The sequence below is a fragment of the Anomaloglossus baeobatrachus genome, chromosome 5 (assembly GCF_048569485.1).
Source record: "Anomaloglossus baeobatrachus isolate aAnoBae1 chromosome 5, aAnoBae1.hap1, whole genome shotgun sequence".
Classification (NCBI taxonomy): Eukaryota; Metazoa; Chordata; class Amphibia; order Anura; family Aromobatidae; genus Anomaloglossus; species Anomaloglossus baeobatrachus.
In genome coordinates, this window is record NC_134357.1 from 485,249,304 (window position 1) to 485,262,877 (window position 13,574).

The 13,574-nt window shown below is 44.3% G+C and overlaps 1 protein-coding gene across 2 annotated transcripts in view; it reads right to left on the reverse strand.

Moving 5' to 3' along the window:
- Positions 1-8,095: 8,095 nt before the first annotated feature.
- CDC42EP4 (CDC42 effector protein 4) overlaps positions 8,096-13,574 on the reverse strand; it is a 44,125-nt gene continuing 38,646 nt past the window's right edge. For both annotated transcript variants that reach the window (XM_075347897.1, XM_075347898.1), the window contains exon 2: positions 8,096-10,173. In XM_075347897.1, the coding sequence (XP_075204012.1) occupies positions 9,053-9,991 (939 nt within the window). In that variant the 5' untranslated portion in view covers positions 9,992-10,173 and the 3' untranslated portion in view covers positions 8,096-9,052. The remainder of the gene's footprint in view (positions 10,174-13,574) is intronic.

Here is a 13,574-nt window from a genome sequence, read left to right on the forward strand (position 1 = left end):
GGCCAGCACTATATATATATATATATATATATATATATATAAAAAAAAAAATAAGTTTTTCCAAGAGTGGCGGCGGGACTGTGGAAAGTTTGAGGGGTGGAGGTGGAGCTGGGGTGGAAACTGGGCAGAGTCTCAAGGGGGCCAAAAAATGTTTGCCAGTATGGGGCCCTGAAATTCTTAGTGCTGTTCCTGTCCTAAAGTCCCCATGCTTGAAAGTAAATTGTCAGGATGTATGTGAAATGGAGATTATTGTCCTACATTCGGGTTTATGCTTAGACTTGTGACTATTACATAACATTTAGATATAGTTCTCTGCAGTATGCGATGATAAAATCCTTTATCTCTAACGTTTGGCTGATTTTGACGGAGATCCCAGGCTGCGGTTCACCCCCTCCTCCATCACATGACCCTGGAGGCAGACAAAGGCCTAGTTGTATATGTGAAATAAAGTGGCCGCTTCGGGCTGGCATGTGACAGGAGCCGTTCTCACATCTGTCCCTCTATATTTTGTGAGGACACTTTGTACCAAACCCAGCAAGAGTGAATTTCCATGTTGATCCATCACATTGTAATAGCAGCACAATGAGATTCCTTCATTTATGCACTAAAAGGGATGTTTAAAAAGGATTTTCCAGCAAATTACTTTTGTGCCATAGGAATCACATGTTATAATTTTAGTCTGGCTGTTGGGACGACCATCAGATGACAACATTGCATGACCCAAATACTGTAGAGTATTCTTGCTTGTGATGTTCCCAGCGGTTGTAATACCAGACACTTCAATGCGAGGCATGGTACTGTTTCTAGTAAAAAGCAGACATATTTTTCTTATCCTGAACTAAGCCTTAAATTCCCAAATAATGTCTCCTTGCCTGTTCCTTCGATTAAATGGAAACCCTAAAGGGTCCCTGTACGTTAAGGTCAGCCGAACCCATAAAGATTGGTGGAATTGGCATGGATGAGAAGGATTGGCACAGTGGAATTCCAACGTCTAATCCTTTTGGGAGGATCTTCGGTTGTGGGTTGTATTAATCTCTAATGGGGGCTTTACACGGAGAGACATCGCTAGCGATGGCACCAGCCCCCGTAGTTTGTGCGTCACGGGCAAATCGCTGCCCGTGGCGCACAATCTCGCTTGTCCGTGTCACACGTACAGCCCTCCCTAACGACGTCGCTGTGGGCGGTGAACAACCTCCCCTGAAAGGGGGAGGTTCGTTCGGCGTCACAGCGATGTCACAGAGCGGGCCGCCAATAGAAGCGGAGGAGCGGAGAGCAGCCGCATCTCCGTCACTCCCACCTCGGTGCTCGTTGAGTACACAGGTACGCTGTAGTTCGTCGTTCCCAAGGTGTCACACATAGCGATGTGTGCTGCCACGGGAACGACGAACAACCTGCGTCCTTAGCAACCAACGATTTTTTGAAAATGAACGTCGTGTCAACGATGGAGATTTGGTGAGTATTTTCCATCATTAACGGCCGCTTGTTGGTGTCACACGCAACGACGTCGCTAACGATGCCGGATGTGCGTCACGGAATCTGTGACCCCGGCGATATATCGTTAGATACGTCGTTGCGTGTAACGGGGCCTTAAGGCAAGCAAACAATGCAATTATTTTTATTTCTTCTGTCCGGTCTTACAGCAGCTCTGGGTAGATGGCCTAAATGAATGTCCCCAGTCTACAAAATCTCAAACTGGGACCCGTAGTTCCAGTGCCAGGAAATATCCACTGTCTCCCAACTTTTGGTTGGCCCACAGGTTTTGTGTCTCCCTCCGGTATTCTGTAGTCACAGCCTATGCTCCTCCAAATGATGGGTCACACGTCCGTAGCACTTGTATGCAGCTCCAGACAGCAGCAACAGCCCTTATCCTCTGCCAGATGAAAGATATCATGACCGTAGCTCGTGTATCCAGCTCCAGCCAGCAAAATTGTCCTTATGCTCCTCCAGACAATGGATATCATGACAGTAATGTGGTAGTGTGTGTATCCAGCTGTAGCCGGCAACAATAGTCCCTATGCTACTCCAGACACTGGATATCACGACCGTAGCACGTGTATCCAGCTCCAGCCAGCAACAATAATCCTTAGGATAATTCCTCAAATCCAGACGCCGGATATCAAGACCATAGTACATGTATCCAGCTCCAATCTCTATAGTCCATTCATGGGCACCAGGACTTGTCCGCAGCAATAGATCATTGCCCCTCGACCTCACAGCAACAACTCCCTAACCACAGGTGTGGCTTATTGTTGCACCTCTCCTGGGATCAGCCTACTGTCCAGAAGCCCAGTCTCCAGCCCTGTCTGCAGAATTGTGTGTTAAAGAAGCCCCCCTGCAGAGAGCAACAAAAGAATCACAACCCCCCACCAGATTCAGGACAATGAATCCTACTGCAGTCGTGATTACATTAGAATCCATGGAGGCCAACTAGGATGACACACTGTTACAACCCCTTCCCTCTTCAAATTGTGTACCTTAAACTGATGAGCAAGCAATCTAATAAATGCAACAATAAGATCAACATAACCGATAATCCATGCTATAAAAGGTCTGCTTTACGTCCATTTGTCCAATAGTCTTTAGTCCGTGGCCAACTCCTCACACTTTTGTTCTTCAGGAAGATAAGACGCTGCCAGAGTCTGGTAGCGCCTCTCTCGTATAGTACACAGGATCTGTTTGGCGGAGCCGAACATTTTTTAGTATGAAGGAGTAAAAGCACTGTCATTTGGCTGATGGCCATCGGTTGTGTATGAGGGACTTTAAGGGGTTGCCAGGTCAAAACAGGATATCACCTTGCTAAGCTACAGGTCCGAGACAATTTTTTTTACAGTAGCAGTAATCATTTACAGTTTCTTCTGCTTCAGAATTGTAATGTATCAGTAAAAATCATATGCTATGCTGCGGCATGCTGATTTTTTTTTTTTTAACGGACAGATTCCGTCAGATTCCAGTTTTTATGGTGGTTTGCTTAAGCCCTAACAGAGATTTGAAGCCAGTTGCGTGAATTGCTCCACAGCCTCTGTATTTTAAAAATTGGTGGGAAAATCCTTGTGCCAAGAAAACCATCCATCCTACCTTTTGACATCTCTTAGCATAGGTATAACCGCTGCAGGATCAAGCACTGGAAATTCTGAAGTTTATAAGAAAAGGGGGTCAAGAAACATCTTTTTCAGTGAAGTAGCCTAAGTAGAGCATTCGACATTCAAAGTGTATGGGACAACCAGAGATGATTTAGTGCTGTAGTAGACCACTTCAGCCCTATATTTTTTTCCTGGCCAAAATGTTGGAAAATATAACCTAAAAAGAGTATATTTACAGTATATCAGATAAGTGAGTACACCCCTGTCATTTTTGTAAATATTTTCTTATATCTTTTTATGGAACAACACTGAAGATATGACACTTTGATACAATGTAAAGTAGTCAGTATATAGCTTGTAACAGTGTAAATTTGGTGCCCTCTAAATAACTCAGCACACAGCCATTAATATCTAAACCTCTGGCAACAAAAGTGAGTACACCCCTAACTGAAAATGGCCAAATTGTGCCCGAAGTGTCAAGGTTTTGTTGGACTGTCATTATTTTCAAGCACTGCCTTAACTCTCTTGGTCATGGAGTTTGCTAGAGCTTCACAGGAGTCACTGGATCCTCTTTCATCCTCCATGACCAAATCATGGAGCTGGTGGATATTAGAGACCTTGTGCTCCTCCACCTTCCTTTTGAGGCCCACAGATGGTCAATAGTTTGTTGGCCTGTCCAGTACCTTTACCCTCAGTAGCTTTAGCAAGGCAGTGGTCATCTTGGAGGTGTGTTTGGGGTTGTTATCATGTTGGAATACTGAACTGCAGCCCAGCTTCTGAAAGGAGGAAATAATACTCTGCTTCAGTATGTCACAGTACATGTTGGCATGCATGGTTCCCTCAATGAACTGTAGCACCCCCCACAGCCAGGGGCACTCATGCAGCCCCAAACCACGACATTCCCACCACCTTGCCTGACTGTAGGCAGGACACACTTGTCTTTGTGCTCCTCACCTGGTTGCTGCCAGACATGCTTGACAGCATCTGAACTAAATGTTTTTATTAATAAAAACCATTTAAATTAATGTTCATCTTTGTCTCATCAGCTCACAGGACATGGGCTGCTTGTCTTCAGCAAACTGTTTGTGGGTTTTCCTGTGCATCAGCTTTAGAAGAGGCTTCCTTCTGGGATGACAGCCATGCAGACAAATTTGATGAAGTGTGCAGCATATGGTCTGAGCACTGACAGGCGGACTCCTCACCCCTGTAACCTCTGCAGCAATGCTGGCAGCACTCATACTTTGAAAAGACAACCTCTGTAGATGACTCTGAGCACATGCACTCCACCTCTGTGGTTGACCATGGCGAGGCCTGTTCTGAGTGTAACCTCTCTTGTTAAACCTCTGTATGGTCTTGGCCACCGTGCTGTAGCTCAGTTTCAGGGTGTAGGCAATCTGTATGTGGAGCAACAACTGATTTTTTTACACTGTTATACAAGCTGAATACTGACTACTTTACATTCTAGCAAAGGCTCAAATCTTTAGTATTGTCCCATGAAAAGATACAATAAGATATTTACAAAAATGTGACGAGTGTACTCACTTTCATCATATACTGTATAAATACAATTTATATATATATATATATATATATATATATATATATATATAAAAATATATATATATATATATATATATATATATATATATATATATATATATATACAAAAAGACCCTAGTATTTTCAACATATATGATGGGTTTGCTGCCGGGGATCAAAATAGACATAAACGTTTATAAGACGCCCCATCTGGTAGGGCACGGTCATCTAAAAATGGCTGATGGTAGATTTCCAAATGTGAAATGGTTGTTCCCAATACTTTAACACGATTGATTTATTTTTGTAGATTGTGTGAGAATTACCAGACTATAGGTAACGTTATCTTGGGTCGTCAGGTAACTGACAAATAGTGTCTGATTACTAAAAACCTGGCCTCAAGGCTAAATTGGCTTAAGGCCCCTTTACACACTGAGACTTTCAGCGATCCCAACCTGATAGGGATCGCTGGTAAGTTGCTAGGAGGTCGCTGGTGAGAGGTCACACAGTCAGACGCTCCAGCGATCCCACCAGCAACCTGACCTGGCAGGGATCGCTGGAGCATCGCTACACGGGTTGCTGGTGAGCTGTCACCAGCAACCAGTGACCAGCCCCCAGCCAGCAGCGACGCACTGAAGCGATGCTGCGCTTGGTAACTAAGGTAAATATCGGTTAACCAACCCGATATTTACCTTGGTTACCAGCGCACGCAGCTACACGTGCAGAGAGCAGGGAGCAGCACACACAGCTTAGCGCTGGCTCCCTGCTCTCCTAGCTACAGTACACATCGGGTTAATTACCCGATGTGTGCTGTAGCTACACGTGCAGAGAGCAGGGAGCCGCGCACACCGCTTAGCGCTGGCTACCTGCTCTCCTAGTTACAGCACACATCGGGTTAATTACCCGATGTGTACTCTGCTACACGTGCAAGGAAGGCACTGACAGTGAGAGCGGCGGAGGCTGGTAACGAAGGTAAATATCGGGTAACCAAGGACAGGGCTTCTTGGTTACCCGATGTTTACTGTGGTTACCAGTGTCCGCAGAAGCCGGCTCCTGCTGCCTGCACATTTAAGTCCACTTTTCACACTAAAACTTTCTAGCGATCATGCTGCACAGCGGGAAACAAAGGACCAAAGAATGGTCCTGAATGATTTGTAGCGATCAGCAACTTCACAGCAGGGGCCAGGTCGCTGATGTGTTTCACACACTGCAATGTCGCTGGGGAGGTCGCTATTACGTCATAAAACCGGTGACGTTACAGCGATGTCGTTTGCGATGTTGCAGTGTGTAAAGCCACCTTAAGAGTCGAACACAGGGACGCTTCATGGGATTTAACATAGACGTTCTTTTTTTATCTGTTCACTTACTGTCACATCAGCAATATGTTTGTAAAAGTAAATATAGATGTAAAATTTATTTAAAGAAGTTATGACAAATGAAAAAAAAAACAGCATGTGAATGGACCATCGGTTGTTTCCAGGAAATGTGGCAACCCTGTGGTAAAACATGTCAGGAAATCAATTTACATGTAGAAAGGAACAAGGCCTCTCTCGGGAGTTTCTATTCTATGCCAATATGTCTTTGCAGATTACATTAATAGTAAATATCCAATGACTTCCTATTGATAAATCAGTTTGATATTTTCATTGACAGTAATGGATATGATAATTGTATGTTCTTATGACGCTTTGTTTTGATGGGCGACAGTACTCGTCACAGCTCGTTACTCGATCGAGCCTCGAGCACAGGAGTTTGACAATGCTCGAGTTTCCCATTGACTTCCATTATACTTGGTACTTGAGTTTCGTTGGAGCACCCCGATGCTCAATCGAGTAACGAGCAGTGGCAAGAACGCTCACCCATCACTAACGCTCAGTCATTGGAACCAGAAAACCTGAACATACGCGAGGGCCTATGATACTCATGGTAAATGTGGCGCTCTACATTTGCAAAGCTGATCACGATAACTGCTTAGGTCTGTGATCACCTATGTCAGAAGCAGGGGCATGGCAAAATCTAAAATTAGGTAACTGCTTGTATTAATTTATGAAACCACACTATTTTTGAACATGATGATCCAAAAATGGACTCCAAATATAATCTACACCTCATCGGCTATTGAGAGCTGGGGACACATTACAAAGGTAACCAAATGACGCCCTGAGAGTATCATGAGTGGGTATTAATAAATAGAATACAAATGTGTCATAATGTGACTGCAGGATAGAAAGGGGGATCCTATACTGTTCCTCAGATTAGAGGACGCTAGTCTATCCCTAACCTCAGGGTTACCCCTAATGATGGAGATGCCTGAGTCCGTGCCTTGCTATTCTCCTGACCAGATGTACTCTCAAGGGAAGGAAGGGGCAGAAATATGATGGAAACACAAATAAAGACAGACAGGGGAAAACCAAAACTGAGACACATTGCAAACTCACAGGAACAAACAGTAGGAGACTAAGGAGAAAAGCAAGAGCAGGAAGACAGCAACAAAAATACAACACTCACAGCAATAAAGTCTGGATCATAACACCTCACGAGACCAGTATACAGTAGACTAGCTATAGCTAGCATAAATGCAATAGTCCAGCCAGCCTTTATAAGAGGGGAGTGAATGTGACTGGCTCCTCCACAGCATGTGATCAAAGGAGACTAACAAGCAGCCCAGCAGAGATTAACTATTTCTAGCCTGCCTATCAACCACAAGTCTCTGGGTCGACGCTTGGGTCCCCCTGCGCTGATCACAGACATCAGAAAAATTAGCAGGCAGAGTGCCAGAATCTGCAGTCTCCAAGGATTCTGACGCCGCCATGACAGTTGGCGATGCTTGTAAAAAACTCCTTGTGAAAGAACGGCGGACAACCATACCGTCCAACTTGCCTCTTTTTCCATGCCCACTGCCGGATTGAACAGGAGGGTGAGTGAAAGAAGTGTTGAAGAATTTGAAATGCAATATAAAATCAATTCTTTACCTGACGTTATGATGGACACTTATGACTAAATGGGTCTTGCTTAGACCAGCACTTACCAGAAACGACCAAGACATAATTATATCAACATGACATTAGCTCACATCTTATTAAGAGACACACTCTTTGAACCGCAGATACTTGAACACCCTGCAATTAGATTTAAAGGCAAACGTAACTAAACCTATTGGGCGGTACAAAATTCTTGCTCCCTTGGTCTCTTGAAAATGGGGTTCAGGAGGCTGAGATTTATTCAGTGGGGTCCTAAATAGCCGATTATGCATCTTTGAATGATTGGGGTCCAGATTCCCAATTCCACGCCAATACTACTTTCTCCAATGTCACAAGATGGTTTAAGAGAACTTGTCAACTGGATTTTGGACTATAAATGAGGACCACCTGGTTTTTGGAAGCATCTTCTTTACTGCCAAGAGAGAAGGTTAAAAAAGCAGCAAAATGTGTGAACATAGCCCTAATGTGTCAGCAAACCGGTGATAAAATGCGCAGGAGAATGCATAGTGTTGTTTTATTTTACTCCAAGCACCATAAATAATAACAATACAAAAAAATACCTTCTCATACACAAGAAGTTTTTAGGGATATAAGAGTTCCTCTAAAGATTAGTAAGAATTCCCACAGGAAAAAAAAAGTAATCTCTGCTGATAAAGATGTTCCAAACTGTACGTTTAACTGGCAAAGTAATGGTTAATCATTGGCAAAAATATTATCGTATCAATAAAGTTCTAGCATTTTGGTTGGTGCCTCTTACTCGTTTGGAGTAGCCTCCCTTTAATCCAATATTTGCACTGCTGGAAACCATCGTCATCTGATTGTCAGGCACCATCGATCACCAACCACAAGTCTGGGTCAGTTTAATGACTGGAAATCAGTTCATTTGGAAAATTTATCCAGGAATTTATTTTACAGTTATGACAGATGTCCAAGACCTCAAGTCTTGGTCTAGTCTCAGTAATGGGACCAGTAAACGCCTAACTAGCAGGTTTTAGGTTCCTTCTAAAGGCAACAAAGCAGAGGAGGTACAAAACCAGTAAAGTTGAGCTGATGAGTATGTGGAAACTATGAACAACATAGCCAATATCAGGGCTTTGTAGTGATACTTCTGATTCCTCTGTGTACATCAAAAGATGACTTGCAGCATTTGTCATAATGGTTCCTTGTTTGAGAGCAACAACTCCATCGTCAGATCCATGGCGGTCTACCCTCGGTTACTTTGGATCATGGATAACCTTGGTCTGGAATACTTATTGGAGTGCCTATTGCTATAAATTGCCTCATATAGCATACAAACTCCATTCCTGGTTCCATGGATGGCTATATAGAGCCGATTGGTGAAAGGGTTATTGCCAGAATAATCCTTTGGTACCAAGCTCAAATCAAAACGGGGCGAGCAGGTCTGCTCTGTGCATGGTTTACATCTCAGCTTATTAAGTAGGTAGTATGTCCTTCCTACACCCTTATTTCATCCTCATCTTCCTCATCCATGAAAGAAAAGTCCCTCCCTCGCTTCAATTTCTCGTCTGGAAGGCCTGAAGATGCTCTGGAAGTTGAGTGAGACTCTTTTGTGGGCTGACTCTTGTGGTTTCTGCTAGAGGTAGAAAGATTTCCATGATCTTGGGCTTGAATGGGTGGAATGGTGGAAGAAGAAGATGCAGTCTGCCTGGATGGTACAGAATTTTGGTTATAGGGTGTCCTATTTCCATCTAGCTCATCAAGACTGCGGTCAAGGTCTTGCTCCCACTGACTTTTGTCCATTACACTTAGTATATCGCCTAACATGGAAGGACCCAGGTCAATATGGAACGACATAATGGACTCGGCATGTTTCATGCCATAGCTACTTTTTGGGGCTGTGTCTGGAAGGTCTGTTAACTCTCCAAATTCTTTCTCTGCCAAGCTAGTGTCTGACAGGGGTGCTGGGCTGGGCATTGAACTTCGTGCAGATGCCCCATTTATGTGTTGTGGCTCATCGGGCATCTTCTTCACAGGACTGGATGAGAGGCTCTTGGGCATCTTTTTGCTGGATGAACCCTTTTCTGAATCTTTTTCCGTCAGTTGTGGCAATGAGACAGCATTCTTAACAAAAAGGGCTGAGTCTCTTAATGATCCCAGCATGTCTCTTCGATCGCTTCTAGTTACCGAAAGAGAACGTTTGCTGCTTCGGAAGGTTCGGGATAGTAGGCTTGGTTTGGAGGTTGATTCTTCAGGTTCTGGCTGCTCATCTCTGCTCAGGAATGACGTGTCTCCAAAAGCATCTCCGGATCGTCCTATGTGCATGGTATGACGGAAGTCCCCAAGGGGTGCACTTATCATTTCTGCAGTGAGGTCCGCCCTCGAGCGTCTCTTTGATGCATTTGGGTTGGCAACCAGCTGCTTGAGGATTGGCATCTTGGCTATTTATACAATCCACTCTCCCAATTTTACGAGCAGTTGAAGGCTACAATAATGTGATACAAACAGTCGACAGTGTAAGGAGTGTCCTCCACAAACTTTATGGGGAGTTCCCAGGAAAACGATAAATTGAAGATGTAGTGACACGTCTACTGTGAATCACGGGCATCCATTAGATCCTGAGGAGACAGAAGAGGAAATAAAATGTAAGATTCTGATGTAATCTCCCAAGATAGCAATATTGATCTAGGGCTTTAAGGATATGAATATTCATTATCTTTGCATTAAACCTTTGAATATTACTTTTCCATCTGTGCTAAACCTGACTGAGGATTTTCTTTAATAAGGCCCTGTGCGCTCTTACCGGATTTTCTGCGGTTTTGCTGCATGTTTCGCTGCAGAAAATGTTCATAACATCTCTGCAGTGTTTCACCAGCAAAACCTATGGGAAAAAAAAAATCCTTTGCGCACTAGGCGGAATTTGACAGCTGCATGTTTTGCTGTGGGATTCCCGCAGCAAAAACAAGTGCATGTCAATTCTTTTCCGCACGTCGCTGCAGGATTTCACTCCATTGACTCCAATGTAATCGTGAAATCCCGCAGGGAATAACGCAGGCAGCAAATTCTGTGCGGTTCACTGCGTTTTCCTGCATTATTACCTGCGGTATTTCGCGGTTTACCTGCGGTAATGTGCATCGCTTGCCTGCTGTTTTGCAGGAAAGTGATGTCATTATGACAGGAAGAGGAAGCGGAGCAGAGAGTAAACACACACATATCACAGACACACACAAACATCACAGACATAGAACACAGACACAGACATATAGAACACACATAGAAAGCAAACGGAAAAATAGAAAAAAAACACGTGGGCTCCGCTGTATTTTTACGTCCAGCCGAGGTAAGCACACAGCGGCGGCCCGGTATTCTCAGGCTGGGGAGGGAGAGGGGCAGGGTTAATGTCCCCCGCCTCCCTCCCACCTCCCGCAGACGAGAATATCAGCCGCAGCTGCCCCGGGACTGTTGCATGCATTATGCGGCAGTACCGGAGTGTCCCCGGCTCTTCTTGTTGCCGTGATGCGGTGGCAATCAAGGTAATGTAAGGAGTTAATGGTGGCGGATCACCGCCATTAACTCCAGGCTTGATCATGGCAGCGTCTATGTGACAGCTGACATGATCAACCCGTAAGTAAAGTGAAAAAACACACACCGAAAAATCCTTTATTTTAAATAAAACACAAATAAGCCTCGTTCACCCTTTTATTAACCCCTCCCGAAACAAAGCTCCGACGTAATCCACAGCTCCGGCGTCCTGCGATGCTTGCATCCAGCCGCGACTGACACAGACACTGCTGAATGCAGCCTCGCAGCGAGACAGCAGAGGTAACTCCAGGGCATTTCCCCCGGCCGGTAATGTCAACTCACTGCCGACCGTGAGAAATGCAGCGATCTGTCCTCTATCTATGTATCCCTCTATCTATCCTTCTATCTATCCCTCTGTCTGTCTATCTATCTATTCTTCTATCTATTCTTCTGTCTATTTCTCTATCTATCTCAGAATGAAATTACTTTTTTTTTTTTTTCAATGTGCTTTATTGCATTGAATGCAATAAAGCACATGTACCAACCCGCACGCGGCAAAACCGCGGCAATACCGCGAACAATACCGCGGTAAAACCGTGGCAAACCGCATGCGGTTTTCGGGTGCGGTTTGCCGCGTTTTTTTACCACGGGTGCGGTAATCTTTCAATACCTGCGGAATTTTCTTGAGAAAATTCCATTTTCCAGTGCGCACAGGGCCTAAGTCAGCAAGTTAATGGGAATGAACATGGAAAAAAAGCATGTAAGAAATTGTAATAAAAAATTGCTCCAGTAGATTATAGTCTAAGAGGTGTGGATAGGCTAAATTAGAGAACATGTCTGCTGTTGTTTTATGGGCGTAACAAGCCAACCGTCTAATGCGTATGGTGATGGCCTAACTCTCACCTGATAGCAGCTGTCAAGAATTTTGTCAGGAAGGACCATCCATCTAGTTTGCATGTGGATGTCCAACGCCCTCACTCAATAGCAAATGTCGAGGAAGAAGGATTGGGTTTCCATATATCCAATCCCTTGTTCTTCACGATAAAACGCCATCTCAGGTGTTTGGATATGGATTACTCCCCTCTGCCCATTGAGGTACAAGTGGGCTCTTACGTAGGAAAGAAAGCTGCTGAAGGTGGCCTTACAAAAAAGGTGGACTTACAGATTAGATTAATGCCGGCCAAGCCCAATGATTCTGTTCAGAGTGGCCAGGTATCTAGCAATCGTAGGAAGGTACCAACTCTCTCCCAATAATGGAGGATAAAGAAGGATCTTTCTGTTAGACTTAAAATGCACAATGCATTTTCTCACAGATAAACTACCACTAGAGTATTTTGGCAGACGTTATGCCCCTCTACCCATACTTTATACTACTTTGACTCCCCTGAGTATAGCTTTGAATATTTTGCTTAGAAATATTGTAATAAAGTCCTCTGAAACCCACCAGTGGAACTGGGGATGTCCCAATTATCTCCCCAATGGCAGATGTCGGTGGAAAGAAGATGGGGCATGTTGGATTCCAACATGTCCAATCCTTTCTTCCCACAGGAGATTAACTGCTGTGAGAGGTGACTTCTTAAAAACACCTCCTCGCTTGACCAAGATGTACAAACACGTGTATGGCTATGAGGGATTTTCTGAAGAGCTTGGGGAATGGCGTCATATCAAAATGTGATGTACTCATCAGCAGGTTGCAAGATACGCAAGATGTTATCACAGTGTAACGTCTAAATCCCAGTGGCCAGAGGGACCTCTGCTGACGTCACGCCCATGTGACCAGAAAGGGGCGGGGCTTTCACCGACATTGCTCATACCAAGAAGATACATTATTCTTCTACGTCCACGTCGGCATCGAGTTGATTATAATAGAAGCGGCGGTCTGATGGTAAGACCCCCAAATGGGGGAGGTGGGCGAAGCATGAGTATAGTGGACAGAAGGAAACATCGCCATGCCCACCAAACAAGCCGTCACGATCACTAAGGAAGCCGGTCATGCCCACAGGTCCTTCTATCCACTGCGATTTAGTCATAACCGTCAGCACAGGTCATATATGTAATATAGACAGGCAGAGCACCAAAGATCTTCAATGGATGGTTATGTTCACTTGTGGATGATAACGAAAAACAGTGTAAAATGGACATCTCCTCTTGGACAATCAGGGCGACACTCCAAAGAGAGAAGTGCTATAAAAATTGCCGAAAAGTGGATAAAAATACTCTCTACCTTCCCAGATATTAGTAGGAAACAAACCAAATCCCTAACGACCTGAAGCAAATTTTATCTATGATGTGTATTTCAATTAGTAATGATACATGGCGCTAACAACTCAACATTTTAGTCCACTCCATAATTTATCTATTTTGGAACTCTATTTACTAGGTCAGACTACTACGGGGAAAGCTTCCCATCCATAACCTCTCGTTAATCGACAGTTTGGAGAATTAATGGTGACAGCCGTCAAAGCTTATACGTCCAGAGTACGAGAGGATGGAGGCA